At 44.3% G+C, this 17,189-nt stretch overlaps 3 protein-coding genes and 1 long non-coding RNA gene across 4 annotated transcripts in view; 1 reads left to right on the top strand and 3 right to left on the bottom strand.

Annotated features, from left to right (window-relative positions):
* The window catches only part of RRAGC (Ras-related GTP binding C), a 33,932-nt gene extending 20,466 nt beyond the window's left edge, over nt 1-13,466 (bottom strand). The window contains exons 1-5 of the mRNA XM_011955272.1: nt 13,421-13,466; nt 13,210-13,282; nt 7,752-7,800; nt 7,069-7,198; nt 4,674-4,756 (exon numbers count right to left, since the gene is read on the bottom strand). Of these exons, the coding sequence (XP_011810662.1) occupies nt 4,674-4,688 (15 nt within the window). The 5' untranslated portion in view covers nt 4,689-4,756; nt 7,069-7,198; nt 7,752-7,800; nt 13,210-13,282; nt 13,421-13,466. The remainder of the gene's footprint in view (nt 1-4,673; nt 4,757-7,068; nt 7,199-7,751; nt 7,801-13,209; nt 13,283-13,420) is intronic.
* MYCBP (MYC binding protein) lies at nt 2,531-13,582 on the bottom strand. Its single transcript, XM_011955273.1, has 5 exons — nt 13,483-13,582; nt 13,210-13,282; nt 7,752-7,800; nt 7,069-7,198; nt 2,531-4,756 (listed from the first exon to the last, which is right to left on the bottom strand). The coding sequence occupies exons 1-5, from the start codon at nt 13,564-13,566 to the stop codon at nt 4,712-4,714; spliced, it is 381 nt and encodes a 126-aa protein (XP_011810663.1). The 5' UTR covers nt 13,567-13,582; the 3' UTR covers nt 2,531-4,711.
* Nucleotides 13,583-13,593: 11 nt separating this feature from the next.
* Nucleotides 13,594-16,422, top strand: LOC105521182. The gene is made up of 2 exons (XR_001003234.1): nt 13,594-13,771; nt 16,140-16,422. It is a non-coding gene; the product is annotated as an uncharacterized LOC105521182 (long non-coding RNA).
* GJA9 (gap junction protein, alpha 9, 59kDa) overlaps nt 14,267-17,189 on the bottom strand; it is a 7,739-nt gene continuing 4,816 nt past the window's right edge. Inside the window, exon 2 of the mRNA XM_011955271.1 lies at nt 14,267-16,392. Coding sequence (XP_011810661.1) covers nt 14,753-16,297 — 1,545 coding nt within the window. The 5' untranslated portion in view covers nt 16,298-16,392 and the 3' untranslated portion in view covers nt 14,267-14,752. The remainder of the gene's footprint in view (nt 16,393-17,189) is intronic.

Genomic DNA, 17,189 nt, shown 5'->3' with positions numbered 1-17,189 from the left:
ACCGTCCGGCCCGCCCCCCAGTGCCTGGCTCTCATAGGCCCCGAGCCGAAGTCCAGCCGCTCATTGGCCGTCCGAGCTGCCACTCGAGAGCAGCAGGGTAGGTGGTGCCCCGTCACGTGCCGGAATCACCTGACTAGCAGCCGCGGAGGGGGGAGGAGGAGTCACGAGGAGGGCGGCTCGGCCGCGCCTCTTGCCTGGGCTTGGGCCCTCAGCCCTCCGCCCCGGCCCGCTTGCACCGCGGTCCGCACTGCCCCCCTTCCTTCTTCCGGGCTCCCAGAGCACCGCTATGGAGATGCTCTCCCGGCATTTGAGGGAAGAATTGATTATGCTCATCCTGCAACTGTACTTTCCCAACCGATATTTATTGATGCCTGCAGTGTCCTGGGTACCTAGCAAAGGGCACAGAACTGGATCTGACTCGGACCCTGCCTGCCCTCAGGTTGCTTGAAGATGAACAGAGAGATCGGACCTCTGCGTAAGTAACCTCGCTACGAAATATTATGTGGGAAGGTCACGGATAAATAATGCTCGGGAGTTGGATGAGAAAGCGTCTGAGCAGATCTAGGTGGATGGATAGATTGGGATGTGCAAAGGTATGGGGGAGCCAGCCACACTGAGGGCAAACCTCAACCAAGGCAGAGTCACGGGTCACCGTGACTTTGTTCTAGCAGGTAGCTGGACCCTGATAGGAAAGCAGATGCAGCCAAGCTAGAACATTTTACCTTCTTTCTTCAGTAAGTCGCCGATAGTGAATACTGCTGCCACTTCAAACCCAACGGGACTCAATTTGCCCTCCTTCCCGCCTTGTCAAAGTCTACTCCAGGAATTCCATCCCCCATAGAACACTGCCTCTTCTATAACCTCGTTTAGATTAGAGACTAAAGTATTGGATAATGAAAGCAAACAAAAGCAAAAGCTTGTCACCAGGTATGTCCGAGAAATATAGAGGAATTTTTATCTTTGACAATCAGGCTCTAGAACTGGAACTCTGACAAGAGGATCCACTTAAAGCACAGCCGTATACTTTTTTTAAAGTACGGGAGTGGGGGTGCTCCCAGCCCTCCAAGGAGACTGACTTCTTGATTATGAAGGAAAAATTCGCACATGCAGGAAGGTCTGGGACTTTGGTTTTGTCTAAACCCGTAAGTTAGAGGTAGGATACACCCTTAGAGGTCATCTAGCCCAACCTCTGACCAAAAACGAACCAACTCTATAGTATCTAACAGACATGCAGAATGCACTTAAATAGAAGGGAAAAGAGCTCACCATCTCGAAAGGCAGCCAACTCCACTGTGGTAAACTTTTGTTTAAAAATTTCTTTAAGTCGGCCGGGCGCAGTGGCTCACTCCTGTAATCCTAGCACTTTGGGAGGCAGAGGCGGGTGGGTCACGAGGTCTGGAGATCGAGACCATCCAGGCTAACACGGTGAAACCCCGTCTCTACTAAAAATACGAAAAAAATTAGCCGGGCGTGGTGGCGGGCGCCTGTAGTCCCAGCTACTCGGGAGGCTCAGGCAGGAGAATCGCGTGAAACCAGAGGTGGAGCTTGCAGTGAGCCGAGATCGCACCACTGCACTCCAGCCTGGGCGACAGAGCGAGACTCCGTCTCAAAAAAAGTCTTAAAGTCAAACCACACTCCCTGAAGCCTAATAGAATAAAATAGGAATACTCTTCATCTTTTTCATGACAGCACTTCAAATACCAGATTGCAGTATTCATTACCCACTAAGTCTCTGTTCTTTGCTGAACATCCTGTTTCAACCATTCTATGGTGCTGTTCAATACAACTGATATACATGATAGACATGTTATTTTTCTGCAAACATGTAGCTGCTAGTCCTATGAGGAATTAGCACTTGAAATGTTGCTAGTGTAACTGAGGAACTTTTTTTTTTTCTTTTTTGAGACGGAGTCTCGCTCTGTCTGTCGCTAGGCTGGAGTGCAGTGGCACGATCTCAGCTCACTGCAACCTCTGCCTCCTGGGTTCAAGCGATTCTCCTGCCTCAGCCTCCTGAGTAGCTGGGACTACAGGCGCCCACCACCACGCCCAGCTAATTGTTGTATTTTTAGTAGAGACAGGGTTTCACCATGTTGGCCAGGATGGTCCCTGTCTCTTGTTCTGCATTCAATCTTGTCAATATTCATCAAACATCTGACTCCTACAAAGCAATACTAAACAGTACAACTTTCAGAATGACCATGTAACACCTAGACAATATTTCTATTTGTACTTTCCAGAATGGAATTTTTATTTTTAAGGATCCACAGGGTGGTTCTCGTTGATAATCACTGGAACCAACACTTTTGTCAGCAATCCTAGTGCCTAAATGTGTATAGCTGCATTTCTGAACCTAAACGTTAAGACTTGATACTTCAGCTTTTTGGTTTAGGCCCAGCAGTTTGGGTATTCCACGTGGTTAAAATCATTTTAAAGCTTGTTTCAATATAGTCTTCCAACCAGACTTTCCAATTTGTGTCACAGATTTGGCACTACCATCTGGTCTGTATGTAATCCTTTACAGTTTGCAAGGCACTTTTACATCCATTATATTTAATTTGATTCTTACAACCACCTTGTGAGGTAGGCAAGATGTGAAGTTGATATTTTATAGACAAAGCAACAGAAGCATAACAGGAGCTTAACTGGTAGGATCCATTCTCTCTTCCATCGAGCATCTTGTTGTATATTGTCTTCATCCAAATCCTTGACAGAAATGTTGAAGAGGACCTCTAGAGGCTAGGCTGATCCTGAATTCTTAAATAGCACAGACTGTTACAGCAGTTTAAGCAAGTCAGTTTCACCTAAAAGTGTGATTATCGAACCCACATGTTGCCTTTCTGTTCAAAAAGGATAGTACCAAAGACAGTCACAGTCACCTGGCTTACTGACATAAATATTAATACTAATCCAATGAGTAAAAAGCACATGAGGATTGGCTGCCACAAAAAAATTTCAACCTGTATCTACCAAAAAACTGTCACACCAACTAAAGAAGCCAAGTCTCCCTCTCTTCCAAAACCCTCATGGGGCCATGCTTTATTATAATGGTCTGTCACAGGTCCTAACCCACACTGTATTTGATTATATAGTCTCCTAATTAAGTCATTCCTCTTTATCACACCCAGCACTTAGTCCACTGCTGCCCATGTAGGAGGTACTCAAATTGGTAAGAGAGAAATCTATTCAAGCGAATGATCTTCTGGACCCACTCCAAAAACAAACTTGTGACTTGAAGAGGCACCAGCTATAGCCACATTCCTACTAACAGGGCTGATTTAAATGCCCTTATAATTGGCTTGGCCATAGTCTCCAACAGGTGCCAAGGCTTTTGCTAGTTAAACCAGTTTTCATTGGATCATTTTGTTTTCTATGTGTTTTGACCAAAAACAAAGAAAGGTTCTCTAACAACAGAGAGAGAATATATGATATAGGAATATGTCTATAAAATGACAGTCTATCAGTAAGGAAAATAAGTGATCAATAAAACAAAACATCTGACTATAGGTCTAACCAAAGAAAGGAAAAAGGACTAACAAACAAGAATATAGTGCTTTACCATTTACAAATCTTTCACATACATTCTCATTTGACCCTCACAACAACCCTGTGAGGTAGGCATCACGGATATTCTACTCATTAAACAGATGAAGACAGTAAATCTTAGAGCAGTTCACTGATATGCCCAAGGCTCTACAGTTAGTGAGTGATTTGTATTAATATCAGTCTTTGGCCTAAAAATTCAGCACCCCTCTTCCCCTCATACTTGTCCCACCTACTTCACAGGGATTATATAATGAAGATAAAATGAATTCAAGGCTAGAAAAATACTTTGAGGGAGAAAAGCACTATATAATTATACCTACAAACTATGATTTTCCACAATATATGGCTCATTCCTCTTCTCATCTCAGCTTGTGTGTGAACCCAGAGTTGTATATTGCCTCTGTCCTGTGCTCAGTAAGCAAATAAGGCAGGCAGGGGGTACAGTGTGATCCTGTTTAAAGTTACATAAATTACAATCAGGGTAACTGCTATTATTAGGCAAATTGAAACACAGCACAGAAAGGCCAGTGTGCAACTAGGACCCACTAAAGCTCAGAGCAAAGCAATGCAAGATTATCAGACAAGGCATGATTGCATAGAAGGAAAATGTGGTGTCAGAGTTCAAACTGGCACACACACACAGTTATCTAAGGCAAAGTGGTGGCAAAGAAGTTATTTGTTCCATGTTACACAAACAAGAGCAGAAGACTCATGGGAACCTGTACAAAAGCATCTTGTGTCACACAGATCTCTCCAGCTGCCTATAGGGAATATACATAACAGTGTCACCTTCAAAGAATGACTGTACCTGTGTTCATATCCTGCACTATACCAAGGAATAGCTCCATGCTAAACTGTCTTGGCTAAAATACAACCAGTGCCATCATTCCTAATCCGACTAATAAACAGAATGTCTTTTAAGGTAATGAGTTAGATGGCTGTGTTTAGGTTTTTTTCAGGATTTACTTTGGATTCTCCTGCTTTAAGACCCAAAGAAAGTTATATTGAGTTTTTATTGATGATTCTATGTGTTTTTAACAGAGTGTGATAGGTGAATTAAACATATTAAAAGAGTTCTATAGCATCTGTTCAGAAAAGATTATATACTATACAAACTATTCAAGTCATACAAAACCATTTTTCATTGTCTTTTCAACTGAGAAGAATCCTATTCAGCACGCTTCTCCTCCTGAGGTGGTTCATACTGAGCAAGCTATGGGGCAAAGACAGAGGAATTTAGGTGAATTTCATTCTAAATTGGGTAAAAAAATAGAAAAACAAGGTAACTATTATATTCAACTAGTTATCAAGTCAGTAAATTGTATTTGTATCAGTTTCTATAACTATCCATTTTAAACTCTTCAGTGATTTAAGATTTAATACAATCAAATCTAATGAAAGCCCTTTTCATATAAACCTTTAAAATTGCTTTGAAACTAAAATTGCATTCCAGATCATGACTGTACTGTTCAAATACTTGATATGCAATAAACTATATCTTCCCAAAGATTCCTTTGCTTATAAGGAACTTTCTTCCTCCCCACCAAAAGTTTACTGAAAATACCCACTGAAAAGTAGATAAAGAGTTATGTGACATGTCTTAACTTAGCCAATAAACTACTAATGTCTTTGAGTTAAAAGGTTCCAAAGAGTTAACTAGCATTACACATTGTGGAACCTTGGATAATTTAAAATAAATGCATTTTATTTTATGCTAAGTGTGGTTCCTTGCAAGAACACTAGGCTAACATTAGGGTTCTGCCAACTACCTGTTGGAGTTGAGAAGCTTATTAGACTTCACTGTGCTTTCATTTCTTCACCTATAAAGTGGCTTGTGTACTTGTTTCACTTATCTCACAAAGTTGTTGAGAAGATAAATTATGAGAAATACTCAGAGTAAGGTAAAATACATTATGTGATTAAGAACATGTTAAGACCTCAAAGACTTAAGAGTTGATTAATTTGAAGTTCATGAAAATTCTCACAGGACTTTGAAAAAAGAAAAAACTGGCTTGGCCGGGTGCGGTGGCTCAAGCCTGTAATCCCAGCACTGTGGGAGGCCGAGACAGGCGGATCACGAGGTCAGGAGTTCGAGACTATCCTGGCTAACACGGTGAAACCCCATCTCTACTAAAAAAAAAAAAAGTACAAAAAAAAAAGAAAAAACTGGCTGGGTGTGGTGGCTCATGCCTATAATCCCAACACTTTGGGAGGCCAAGCCAGGAGGAATGTTTGAGCCCATGAGTTTGAGACCAACCTGGGCAACACAGTGGGACCCCATTTCTAAAAAAATTTAAAAATTAGCCGAGCATGGTGGCAAATGCCTGCAGTCCCAGCTACTCAAGAGGTAGAGGTCGGGGGATTGCTTGAGCCTGGGAAGTCAAGGCTGCAGTGAGACATGACTGCACCACTGCACACCAGCCTGGGTAACAGCGACCCTGTCTCAAGAAAAGAAAGAATAAACTTTAGCACTAGATAAAATTAACTCCTAACAAATTTACAGAGGGCCACCACATATGGCCTTGCAGACTATGAACTGTACAAATTCTAAGAGGTACCATTTACAAAGCAGTGGCCCCATATTGGCCTACTTAAAATCAACTGCTTAAGAACTTCAGAACTGACCATTTACTTATAAAGAGCATTAACCAATATTCTCATCCTTTTGTTGATGCAGGTTCCTAAGAACCTCTTTTTTTTTTTTTTTTTTTGAGATGGAGTTTCATTCTTGTTGCCTAGGCTGGAGTGCAGTGGCACGGTCTTGGCTCACTGCAACTTCCACCTCCCGGGTTCAAGCAATTCTCCTGCCTCAGCCTCCCAGGTAGCTGGGATTATAGGCATGCACCACCAAGTCCGGCTAATTTTCTATTTTCAGTAGAGACGGGGTATCTCCGTGTTGGCCAGGCCGATCTCGAACACCTGACGTCAGGTGATCTGCCCACCTCGGCCTCCCAAAGTGCTGGGATTATAGGTGTGAGCCACCGCACCCAGCCAGACCTCTTCTTGACCACACTTTGCTTCTTTGCTTGTCCTATTTCCAGTATGTCTTGTGGTCTTCTTGTTTTCTTTTCTTTCCCCCACCGTGAGATGAAGTCTTACTCTGTCACCCAGGCTGGAATGCAGTGGCACAATCTCGGCTCACTGGAACTTACACCTCCCGGGTTCAAGTGATTCTCCTGCCTCAGCCTCCAGAGTAGCTGGGATTACAGGCACATGCCACCATGCCTGGCTAATTTTTGTATTCTTAGTAGAGACAGGGTTTCACCATGTTGGCTAAGCTGGTCTCGAACTCTTGACCTCGTGATCTGCCCACCTTGGCCTCCCAAAGTGCTAGAATTACAGGCATGAGCCACCACGCCCAGTCTGTCTTGTGGTCTTCTAGACAGAGCATAACTTTGGCCTTTGCAATGAATTCAAATTGATATTCACCCACCTTCCTCCCCTCCTGTCCATTTTAGTGAGGTTTTCATCATATAATTATTACAGGTAAAATTATTTTAACATGAATTATTTTTTAAAATTTACCTTTGCTTTCAGTTTTTTATTTTCTTCTACAATAGCTTCATATTTCTCTTTCATTTCGGCCAGTTCTAGGCGAAGCAGCTCTATTTCTGGATTCTCTGGGGTAGCAGCTCCTAAGTGATGCTTTAAAAAACTATTATCAATGTTAAGAACTTACTTATTAGACACGAATGAAACTAATGAAATAGCACAGAGTAGTATCAATATCCCTGACCAGAGTCACCCACTTTACCACCAATATCTACCCAGAGATCACCATCCAAAAACTCAAGTGAAAGTAACTTTCTCCGCCGGGCATGGTGGCTCACGCCTGTAATCCCAGCACTTTGGGAGGCCAAGTTGGGCAGATCATGAGGTCAGGAGTTTGAGACTAGCCTGACCAACATAGGGAAACGCTGTCTCTACTAAAAATACAAAAAATTAGCTGGGCTTGGTGGCGGGCACCTGTAATCCCAGCTACTTGGGAGGCTGAGGCAAGAGAATCGCTTGAAGCCGGGAGGCGGAGGTTGCAGTGAGCCAAGATCACACCACTGCACTCCCCACCAGGCAACAGTGCAAGACTCCGTCTCAAAAAAAAAAAAAGTAACTTTCTCAATATTCAGAAGTATTTTAAAGGTTATTATCTATCTAAAAAAATAAGAGTTTCAAAATAAAGCCTTTTTCTGACTTGAAAGATGAAAGGATACTCCAAAGCACTGTTAGGTTTCTCTGGTTCTTCATATAAGGCTACCAACACTGCAAATCAAAAAGCAGAAAAAGCAACAATTGACGTATTAAATTTGAATGGCTGAAATTATATTCCATTACCAAGTAAATATTAGGTGCCAACTATATGCTGAGCACGTTGCAAAGACTATACAATGCTGAACAAGACAGACAAGGTCCCTGTTCTCAACAAATTTACAGTCAAGTGTAAAAGATATGCAAGGAACTAGACAGAGGGTGTCAAGCAGTAATACTGGATAATGGATTACGGTAGCACACTGGAAGAACACCTAAGCAAGCCTAGGACATCAGGGAAGGATTCCTAAAGGAAGGCAGAGACCTGATACCTAGGGGATGAGTGTTTCAGATAAAATGGGAAGGCCCAGGAGCAAGAAAACAATGTATTGAGGAACTGAAAATTCAAGTATGGCTGGAGATGTAATTTGGCAGGAAAGGAAGCTGGAAAGGTGGTCATGGCCACATTATGGAGGGTCATGCAAATTTGGTTGGCATATAATTAAACAGTTTTAAGGAAGGGAGTGACAGGATCCACTCTTAACTGCTATGTGAACCAGCTGGAGTGGGATGAGGATAAAGACAGGAAGAACAGTTAAAAGGCTGATGTAATCCAGTTTAAAAAGACAACAACCTGCAGCAGAGTGATGGCAGTGATAGAACAGTGAGAAGAAAGAAATTCGAGAATTTAGGAAAGAATCAACAGGACTATGGTAATTACTGGAAGACGCTCTGAATTCAAACATGATCTTAAAAGTGAAGTTTGTTTTGCTAAATAACCACCAACCAATTTGAGTCAACATGCTCAAATCAACATTAAAATAAGATATACTTGAGTGGTTTCATATCTAATCACTCATATGAGCACTGCCTTGCTCTTCATCTATGGAACAAATTCTTCCTAGAATTACTACTTCGACAAACTCTAAATTAGTAGTTGGCCTTTTTGTGCATGGAACCCTTTGAAAAATTTAATAAAAGCAAAAAAAGTAACCACACACAAAAAAATGTGGCTGGGCACAGTGGCTCACGCCTGTAATCCCATCACTTTGGGAGGCTGAGGCGGGCAAATCACCAGGTCAGATCAAGACCATCCTGGCTAACACAGTGAAATCCCGTCTCTACTAAAAATACAAAAAAATTAGCCGAGCGTGGTGGCCAGTGGCTGTAGTCCCAGCTACTCGGGAGGCTGAGGCAAGAGAATGGCGTAAACCCAGGAGGCGGAGCTTGCAGTGAGCTGAGATCCGGCCACTGCACTCCAGTCCGGGCGACAGAGCAAGACTCTGTCTAAAAGAAAAAAAGGCCGGGCACGGTAGCTCAAGCCTGTAATCCTAGCACTTTGGGAGGCCGAGGCGGGCGGATCACGAGGTCAGGAGATCGAGACCATCCTGGCTAACACGGTGAAACCCCGTCTCTACTAAAAAAATACAAAAACTAGCCGGGCGAGGTGGCGGGCACCTGTAGTCCCAGCTACTCGGGAGGCTGAGGCAAGAGAATGGCGTAAACCCAGGAGGCGGAGCTTGCAGTGAGCTGAGATCCGGCCACTGCACTCCAGTCCGGGCGACAGAGCGAGACTCCGCCTCAAAAAAAAAAAAAAAAAAAGAAAGAAAAACAGTGATCGATATCTAGACCCCAAGTTAAGTCCCGTTGTAAACCAACTTACATACTTCTTTTGTTCTTTTAGAGTTTTAATAACTTACCAAAATAATATACAGTATGAAAAAATCAAATGGGCAACTATATTTAACAATTTACATTGAGTTCTGATAGTTACTCTTCATCTAAATACACTTAACAGCACTATTTTTTGAGAAATTCGTTGTTTTTGTTTGTTTTTGAGACGGAGTTTTGCTCTTGTTGCCCTGGCTGGAGTGCAAAGGCATGCAATCTCCGCTCACCACAACCTCTGCCTCCCAGGTTCAAGCGATTCTCCTGCCTCAGCCTCTGTAGTAGCTGGGATTACAGGCATGCACCACCATGCCCAGCTAATTTTGTATTTTTAGTAGAGACGGGGTTTCTCCATGTTGGTCAGGCTAGTCTCAAACTCCCGACCTCAGGTGATCTGCCCTCCTCAGCATCCCAAAGTTCTGGAATTACAGGCATGAGCCACTGCACCCAGCCAAATCCTAATTTTATAAGACACGAATATTAATAGTCTTCTCTCTCCTCTTATTCCCCCATCCCATTTCTTTTGGCTTCTAATTTCTGTCAGTGGTACTTACAAGGTTGATCATTGCAGAAGATACTGTAAATACTAAGTTTCCTGTGTTTTTCTATAAATGAAATGCAGTTCCTTTTAATCAGACAAGAACTCTATACCCAATCGTGCGCCCCTTTTTGCCTTCGCAGCCAGGATTTTTAGAGGTTGATATAGTGCTCAAAATAGCTAAAATGCTTCAGCTTCCAAATGACTTATCATCTTTATCTTTAGCCATCCTTTCATAGTGTTTTAATATTATAAACTATTTCAAATCATCTTGGAAATAAGCTGTAAAAATTTTAGGCCAGACACAGTGGCTCATGCCTGAAATTCCAGCACTTTGAGAGGCCAAGGCAGGAGGACTGCTTGAGCCTAGGAGTTTTTGAGATCAACCTGGGCAACACCCCGACTCTACCAAAAAAAAAAAAATTGGTTGGGCATGGTGACTCACACCTGTAATCCCAGCACTTTGGGAGGCCTAGGCAGGCGGATCATGAAGTTAAGAGATCAAGACCATCCTGGCTAACACAGTGAAACCCTGTCTCTACTAAATATACAAAAAATTAGCTGGGCGTGGTGGCGGGCACCTGTAGTCCCAGCTACTTGGGAGGTTGAGACAGGAGAATGGCATGAACCCAGGAGGCGGAGCTTGCAGTGAGCCGAGACAGAACCACTGCATTCCAGCCTGGGTGACAAAGCGAGACTCCGTCTCAAAAAAAAAAAAACTAAAAATTAGCTGGGCATGGTGGTGCATGCCTGTAGTCCCAGCTACTTGGGTGTCTGAGGTGGAAGAATTGCTTGAACCTGGGAGATTAAGACTGCAGTGAGACGTGACTGCACCACTGCACTCCAGTCTGGGCGACAGAGACCTTGTCTCGAAAAAATATATATATATGTAAATTAAATTAGTGAGGCTGGGCACAGGGGGTCATGCCTATAACATCAACACTTGGGGAAGCTAAGACAGGAGGATCACTTGAGGCCAGGCATTCCTGGGTGACAGAGTAAGACTCTGTCTCAAAAAAAATAGAAAGTAAAAACAAATAGAATTGTGTAAAGCACCTGTGTTTGAAGCTGAAAATCAAATTTTTAATAAATCACATCAATACTGTGTTGGCTGATGTTATTTAGGAGCCTGGAAATCTAAGGAGATTGAAAGGTTAAATTCTAGTGGAGGCCAGGCGCGGTGGCTCACACTTGTAATCCCAGCACTTTGAGGGGCTGAGGTGAGCAGATCACCTGAGGTAAGGAGTTCAAGACCAGCCTGGCCCACCTGGTGAAACCTCGTCTCTACTAAAAATACAAAAAATTAGCTGAGCATGGTGGCACATGCCTGTAGTCCCAGCTACTTGGGAGGCTGAGGCAGGACAATCGCTTGAACCCGGAGGTGGAGGTTGCAGTGAGCTGAGATCATGCCACTGCACTCCAGCCTGGGCAACATCTTCTGTGTAGTCAGTTACCTCCTACAACTGTCATTTTTCTGTCTTTTACCATTCAATCTTTCACTTGCTCCATCCAACCACTCTGGCCTCCTTATACTTCCTGAAACTCTTGACAGATATTGTTTCTTTCAGGTTTCTGCTCAAAAGTACTTAAGAAAGGCCTTCCCCCCACCACCTTATATAAAATGACACACACATCCCTCCTGTCGTTTTTTTTTTTTTGAGACAGAGTGTCACTGTTGCCCAGGGGCACAATCACAACTCACTGCAGCCTTGACCTCTTGGGTTCAAATGATTCTCTCACCTCAGCCTCCAGAGTAGCTAAATTACAGGCACACACCATGCCCAGCAATTTTTTCTTTTAAGAGACGGGAGTTTTGCCATGTTGCCCAGACTAGTCTTGAACTCCTGGGCTCTAGCAGTCCACCCACCTCAGCCTCCCAAAGTGCTGAGACTACAGTCATGAGCCACGTGCCTGGCCTCACCTGTTACTCTTTATCCCTAACTTCGCTGTATTTTTATCTGTAACACTTACCTCTAGCTGACACTATGTATTTATGTATTTGTCTCCCTCAACTAGGACATAAGCTTATGAGAACCCAGACTTTTATCCTCCTCTGCTTATCTCCAGTGTGCAGAACAGATGCCTGAGTAAAATGATTAAATGAAAGAAATGAACTTATGGAGTTTTTAGAGGGAATGACATTCAAAGCATCCGTGATACTTCCAGAGACAACATAGCACAGTACTTTCAGAGTAGTCCCTTAACACTTGCTGAAGTTTATTTGCAAAGAGGTAAACTATTATCTGAACCCCAAATAGGTAACAATTCAAAACTACTAGCCTGCTTTCTGCTAAGACCCAGGAGCTATGCTCCTAGAATTTTCCTCTAAACTTTGCTTCTGTCCAAAGAGCAGTTACCTACTTATTTCCCACACTTCCCAAACTTCCTAGTTTCATATGACCCAAGTCCTGATCCCTGCCAACAATTCCATTCTACACCCTTGAAAATCCCAGTGAGTTAAGTGACATAGCAGGCATTTAAATTACTGCTAAGCTAATGAAGTAAACTGTACCCTACCCCTTGGAATCCTCCTGTTTCCGACACTTTACTCATCTACTTACTTAGATCTTGAAGCCACGAATGAAGAGATACAGCGTTAACAGTAAGTTTTCATTTTAAAAAGTGAAAACAATGTAACCATCTTGATATGCCCTCGAGCTCTTTAAACTGTAATTCTACTTTAACTATGAAATATACACAAAATAAGAATTGACACAGACTAAGGAATGCGGGCTGAAAAGCCACAGCCAAATTGGCTATGCATCTCCTACTTCGGGGATTAGGCTCACTCAACTACTTCATAGCCCACTTTGAAATTCGGTCATTTTTCCAGTTGCTCTTTGTTGGAGGGAAACTGTTTCTTAACAAGATTCTGAGGACTCCACAAAAACCGTAAGGTGGGAGTAATTGGGATCTGAAGGTCTTTGGCAAACATGTCCACTGCGGCTGCTCGAGGCAAAGCAACGGAAGTTGAAGAGACTTTGCAACAGCTGCAAGAGTTTCACTCCCAGTGCGGAGAAGGGTAGCGTAGCTAGGCTACCTCACCCGGGCGGCCTCCAGCAGCCAGGTCCCTGCCGAACCCCGAGGCCCACCTCGCTGGACCCCGGACGGGCCCCATCTGTTTCCCCTCCTTCCCCACGCTACGGCCCGCTGGGGAAAGGGGCAGCGCCGGGGAGCACGACGAGGGCACGAGGTACCCTCTTCTAGCTCAGGCTCACCCTTGGTCAGCGTGTCCAGCACCCCCGACTTCTCCAAGTACCTCCGGAACTGCTCACGCTTCGAGTCGGCGGCCTGAAGAGACACCGGGGGTCAGTGGCCAGAACCCAGGAGCCGAGCAGGAAGAAGGCGCTGGGAGTCTGGCAACCCCGCCTCCGCCTCGCTACCTCGGAGCCCTCCCGCCCAAACCTGCGCGCGCGACCCCACTCCCACCCAGAGCCGACCAACGGCTTGCTACCGCCCGCATGCCCCCAGCCACGCCGCGCCCCCCTCACTTTGTAATGGGCCATAGTGACAGCGGCAGCGGCGTAGCTGGCGCCGGAGACCGCGACTGGCGGGTTGGGAGCAGAACTGCTCATGCGCGGAAGGGGGCGCGCGCCTGCGCACTTGCGAACCACGGGCAGGGATCGCCGGGGTGTGGCCTGTTTTCATGGCGACCAGGACGCTCTGCATCCCCCGTTGCAGGCTGAGCAGAGGGAGGCTGCGTATGCCCGCCCCTCTGGCTGTTGGAGCCGCACCTCTTCCTCTTCCGGTCCCCGTAGCGATTCGTTTTCTTTGCAGGAGGTGAGATTTTTGGTAATTCTGTGCTGGCGTCCGGAGGCAGGGCCCGGGAGCACTGGGACTATTGCGAGAGGAAGGATCGCCGCACGGTAGTAGCGAGCTCATCTTTCTCATCTGGGACCTCGGAAACTGTGGTGACCCATAGGTGCTGGACTTCTTGGCTCTCGTCCTGAGAAAGTGCTCACGACTTTGCAGTAGCTGAGGAGGGTGTTTAGAATCATGTATTTTGGTTCCAGCTTTTATCTTTGGAGTCTCCTTGAGTCGTGGCTGACGTGATGTGGGCTTCTGGAGGATGAGCAGTAACGAGCTTGCAATAGCTTTTGAGCGCTGTGCGCCAGGCAATGTAGAAAACACAGGTGTTTTACATTTTAATCCTCACAACACCCCTGCAGGGTGCGTACTGTTAATTAAGTGGAGAGGTTAGATGTCCAGTGAGTAGAGCCGAGTCCAATCCGGGCAGTGAATCACGATGGTATGAACTGGTGAAGGAAAGCCACGGATCTTTTTAAGATTTTATTTACTAGGTAGCAACATGTGATTATACTCAAGACACATAAGGATGCAGTCTAGAAGGAAACCACGTGATTGTGTTCCAGGGGCAAACAAAATTAACCCAGTGTCCAAGGTGGAATTACATAGATGAAGAACCGTGTCCTGAGGCTGTGGTCTCTTCAAAGAGAAAACCTGATCAAACCATTTAGCCCCAGTTCTGAACATGTGATTTTCCCAAAATCAGTAACACATATTCGAAAGAATATCATTAAAAAAAAAAAAAATCCTGATTTGACAACCTTATGTCTTTGGACTTAGAAGTATTCTTTCACAATCTAGAATTAGAGCTGTTTTTCCCTTGCTGAAATGAGTTTGCAGTTGTCTGTCTTAACAGCTGGTCTTTAGAGCTGCCCATATCTGTTTTGTCCGTGCCCCACCACCACTAGGCTACTTCTCTGATAATATATATAATGTCTAAAAGCCAACCGCTGTTTAGATCTGAAGATCTGTGGGAACCCGCCTACCAATGAGATTGTTCGTTAGGGACACTACGTGATTTGGAGGACAAACAGGATTATTACAGGTTCTGACCAACCCTAGGTCAAAGGACAGCCCTCCCAAAGAATCAGCTGTGTTTGGAATGTCAAGTGATTGAGACTCTCCTTGTGAAGGAGGAAGGGTTCTGACTATGCCCTTTCTGAACTGGCCCTTGAGGTTACCTTTAGGAGGTGACCCCCGGTGTCCATGTTCTGTAGAGGAACCCCATGTAGCTGTAAGCCACCGCGGTTTCCAATCGCAGCTAGCTGGCAAGGAGAAAGCTGTTTGGGGTGACTGCCTCCTGTTGTTCTCTCCATCTATAGCAACACCTGGAATAGAACGGTGACCCCTAGAGTAGTAGTTCCTTTTGCTGTCTTTGCCTTCAGTTTCTCTTTTTTCCCTTAACTGGTTACCATTAACTTCTTTTCCAAATATTTTATGAGTGTCTTTATTATTTGAACTGATGTGTTGAAAATGAGTACAGCTAGTACTAAGTGTGGAAATCTCATTAGAAAGTACAGTTTCCTGTTCATTCAAAATGCATTTCTCATCATTTACACTGTGATTGTCAGGATTTGGCTGCAATACAGAAGATGAATTTAAACTAGGGTACACTGCAGTGTGTGTTTGCTTTTCCACTAACAGATTATAATCAGGGGCAGAAGGGAGTCGCTTCAGTGAATTTGCAGATGTGCTCTGATATTTGGCTACGTTTTGTTTTGCCTTGTTTGCATGGAATTCATTATGTTCCTTCTTCAATTTGTATTTTCCCCAAATCCCTCTTTTAATCTTTTTAAAACCTAGGTGGAAAATTTCTAGAATGTTTAAGAAAAGTGAAATAGTGGCTATAGATTGCATAAATAATAGGAATATTGTCTTTTCTGTTGGTCTTGAGACAAAACAGTCGATTATATTTGGACACGGGTGGCCATGGCACTTAAATAGAGGCTCTAAGTGAAATCCATATAAAAGGTACTGTCCAATCATGAATCCAACTTCAACCACAGAGCGAGTGAAAATGTGTATCACATAAGTGCAAAGCAAAGTTCCTCTGAGTGGAGCTTTATTTAGTTTCCTTTTCTCCAGCTGACAAAGCTCTTGCTCCAATCTCCTCCGATCCCTAGGCATTTCAAACTCTACCCCCTCCAGTTCTACTCTTAACTGAGCTTTCATCCTTTGCCTCTCTTCCTCTAGAACTCTCAGTCGGTACAATGCATGGCCCATGTAGACCAGGGATGGTGAAGACACAAATATCACCTGCAGAACCCAATATCTAATGAGGGAGATAGGAAAGGCCTGGTCGTAGCATACATTTCTGCAGCCTGGTTGTTCTGTATTGCAGACAAAGCCGGACTGCTCATCATTCCAGATATCTTCAGCTGCTACACCCAGAACAAGCATTCGAAATATGAATAGGATGGTGAGCCAGATCTTTCCAATCATGGTGGAGTGGATGTGAACTTCCTCCAGAGTATCTCCAAGGAGATTCCAGTCCCCCATGTTTATTTAGTCAGCCATCTTAGCTCTGATCCCCATCAAATAAGAAGCAGATAAATTCTTCCATTCTGAAGGGAGCACTATTTCTTGAAGCAAACCTATGGTGAAAATATAACAATATGTCACTTGTATATGCTGGTTGCTTTACTTTTTCCCTAGATAGCTGTGGGGTTTTTTCTTTGTTTGTTTGTTGAGACAGAGTCTCCCTCTGTTGCCCAGGCTGGAGTACAGTGTTGCAGCCACAACTCACTGCAGCCTCAACCTCCCAGGCTCAAGCAATCATCTCCCCTCTCAGCCTCCTAAGTAGCTGGGACTACAGGTGTGTGCCACTACACCCAGATAATTTTTTTATTTTTTGTAGAGACAGGGTCTCACTATATTGCTGCAGCTAGTCTCAAACTCCTAGACTCAAGTGATACTCTTGCCTTGGCCTCCCAAAGTGTGGGGATTACAGGTGTGAGTCACCACACCTGGCCAAAGTGTTAATCTGTTACCAATAATATATTTAAATGTCAGGAATTTAAAATCACTTATATTTAGAAATCACAATATAATGAAAAAACATGATACCTGGAGGAGGAGTGTATATATTCTCTATTAAGAGTATAGGCTGGGCGGGGTGGCTCACACCTATAATCCCAACACTTTGGGAGGCCGAGGTGGGTGGGTGGATCATTTGAGGTCAGGAGTTCAAGACCAGCCTGGCCAACATGTTGAAAGCCTGCCTCTACTAAAAATACAAAAATTAGCTAGGCATGGTGGCAGGCGCTTGTAGTCCCAGCTACTCAGGAGGCTGAGGCAGGAGAATCACTTGAACCTGGAAGGCAGAGGTTGCAGTGAGCCAAGATCATGTCACTGCAGTCCAGCCTGGGCGACAGAGTGAGACTCCAACTCA

The sequence above is a fragment of the Colobus angolensis genome, unplaced genomic scaffold, assembly GCF_000951035.1.
Source record: "Colobus angolensis palliatus isolate OR3802 unplaced genomic scaffold, Cang.pa_1.0 Scaffold4, whole genome shotgun sequence".
Taxonomy (NCBI): domain Eukaryota; kingdom Metazoa; phylum Chordata; class Mammalia; order Primates; family Cercopithecidae; genus Colobus; species Colobus angolensis.
This window is presented reverse-complemented; position numbering and strand designations above follow the sequence as displayed.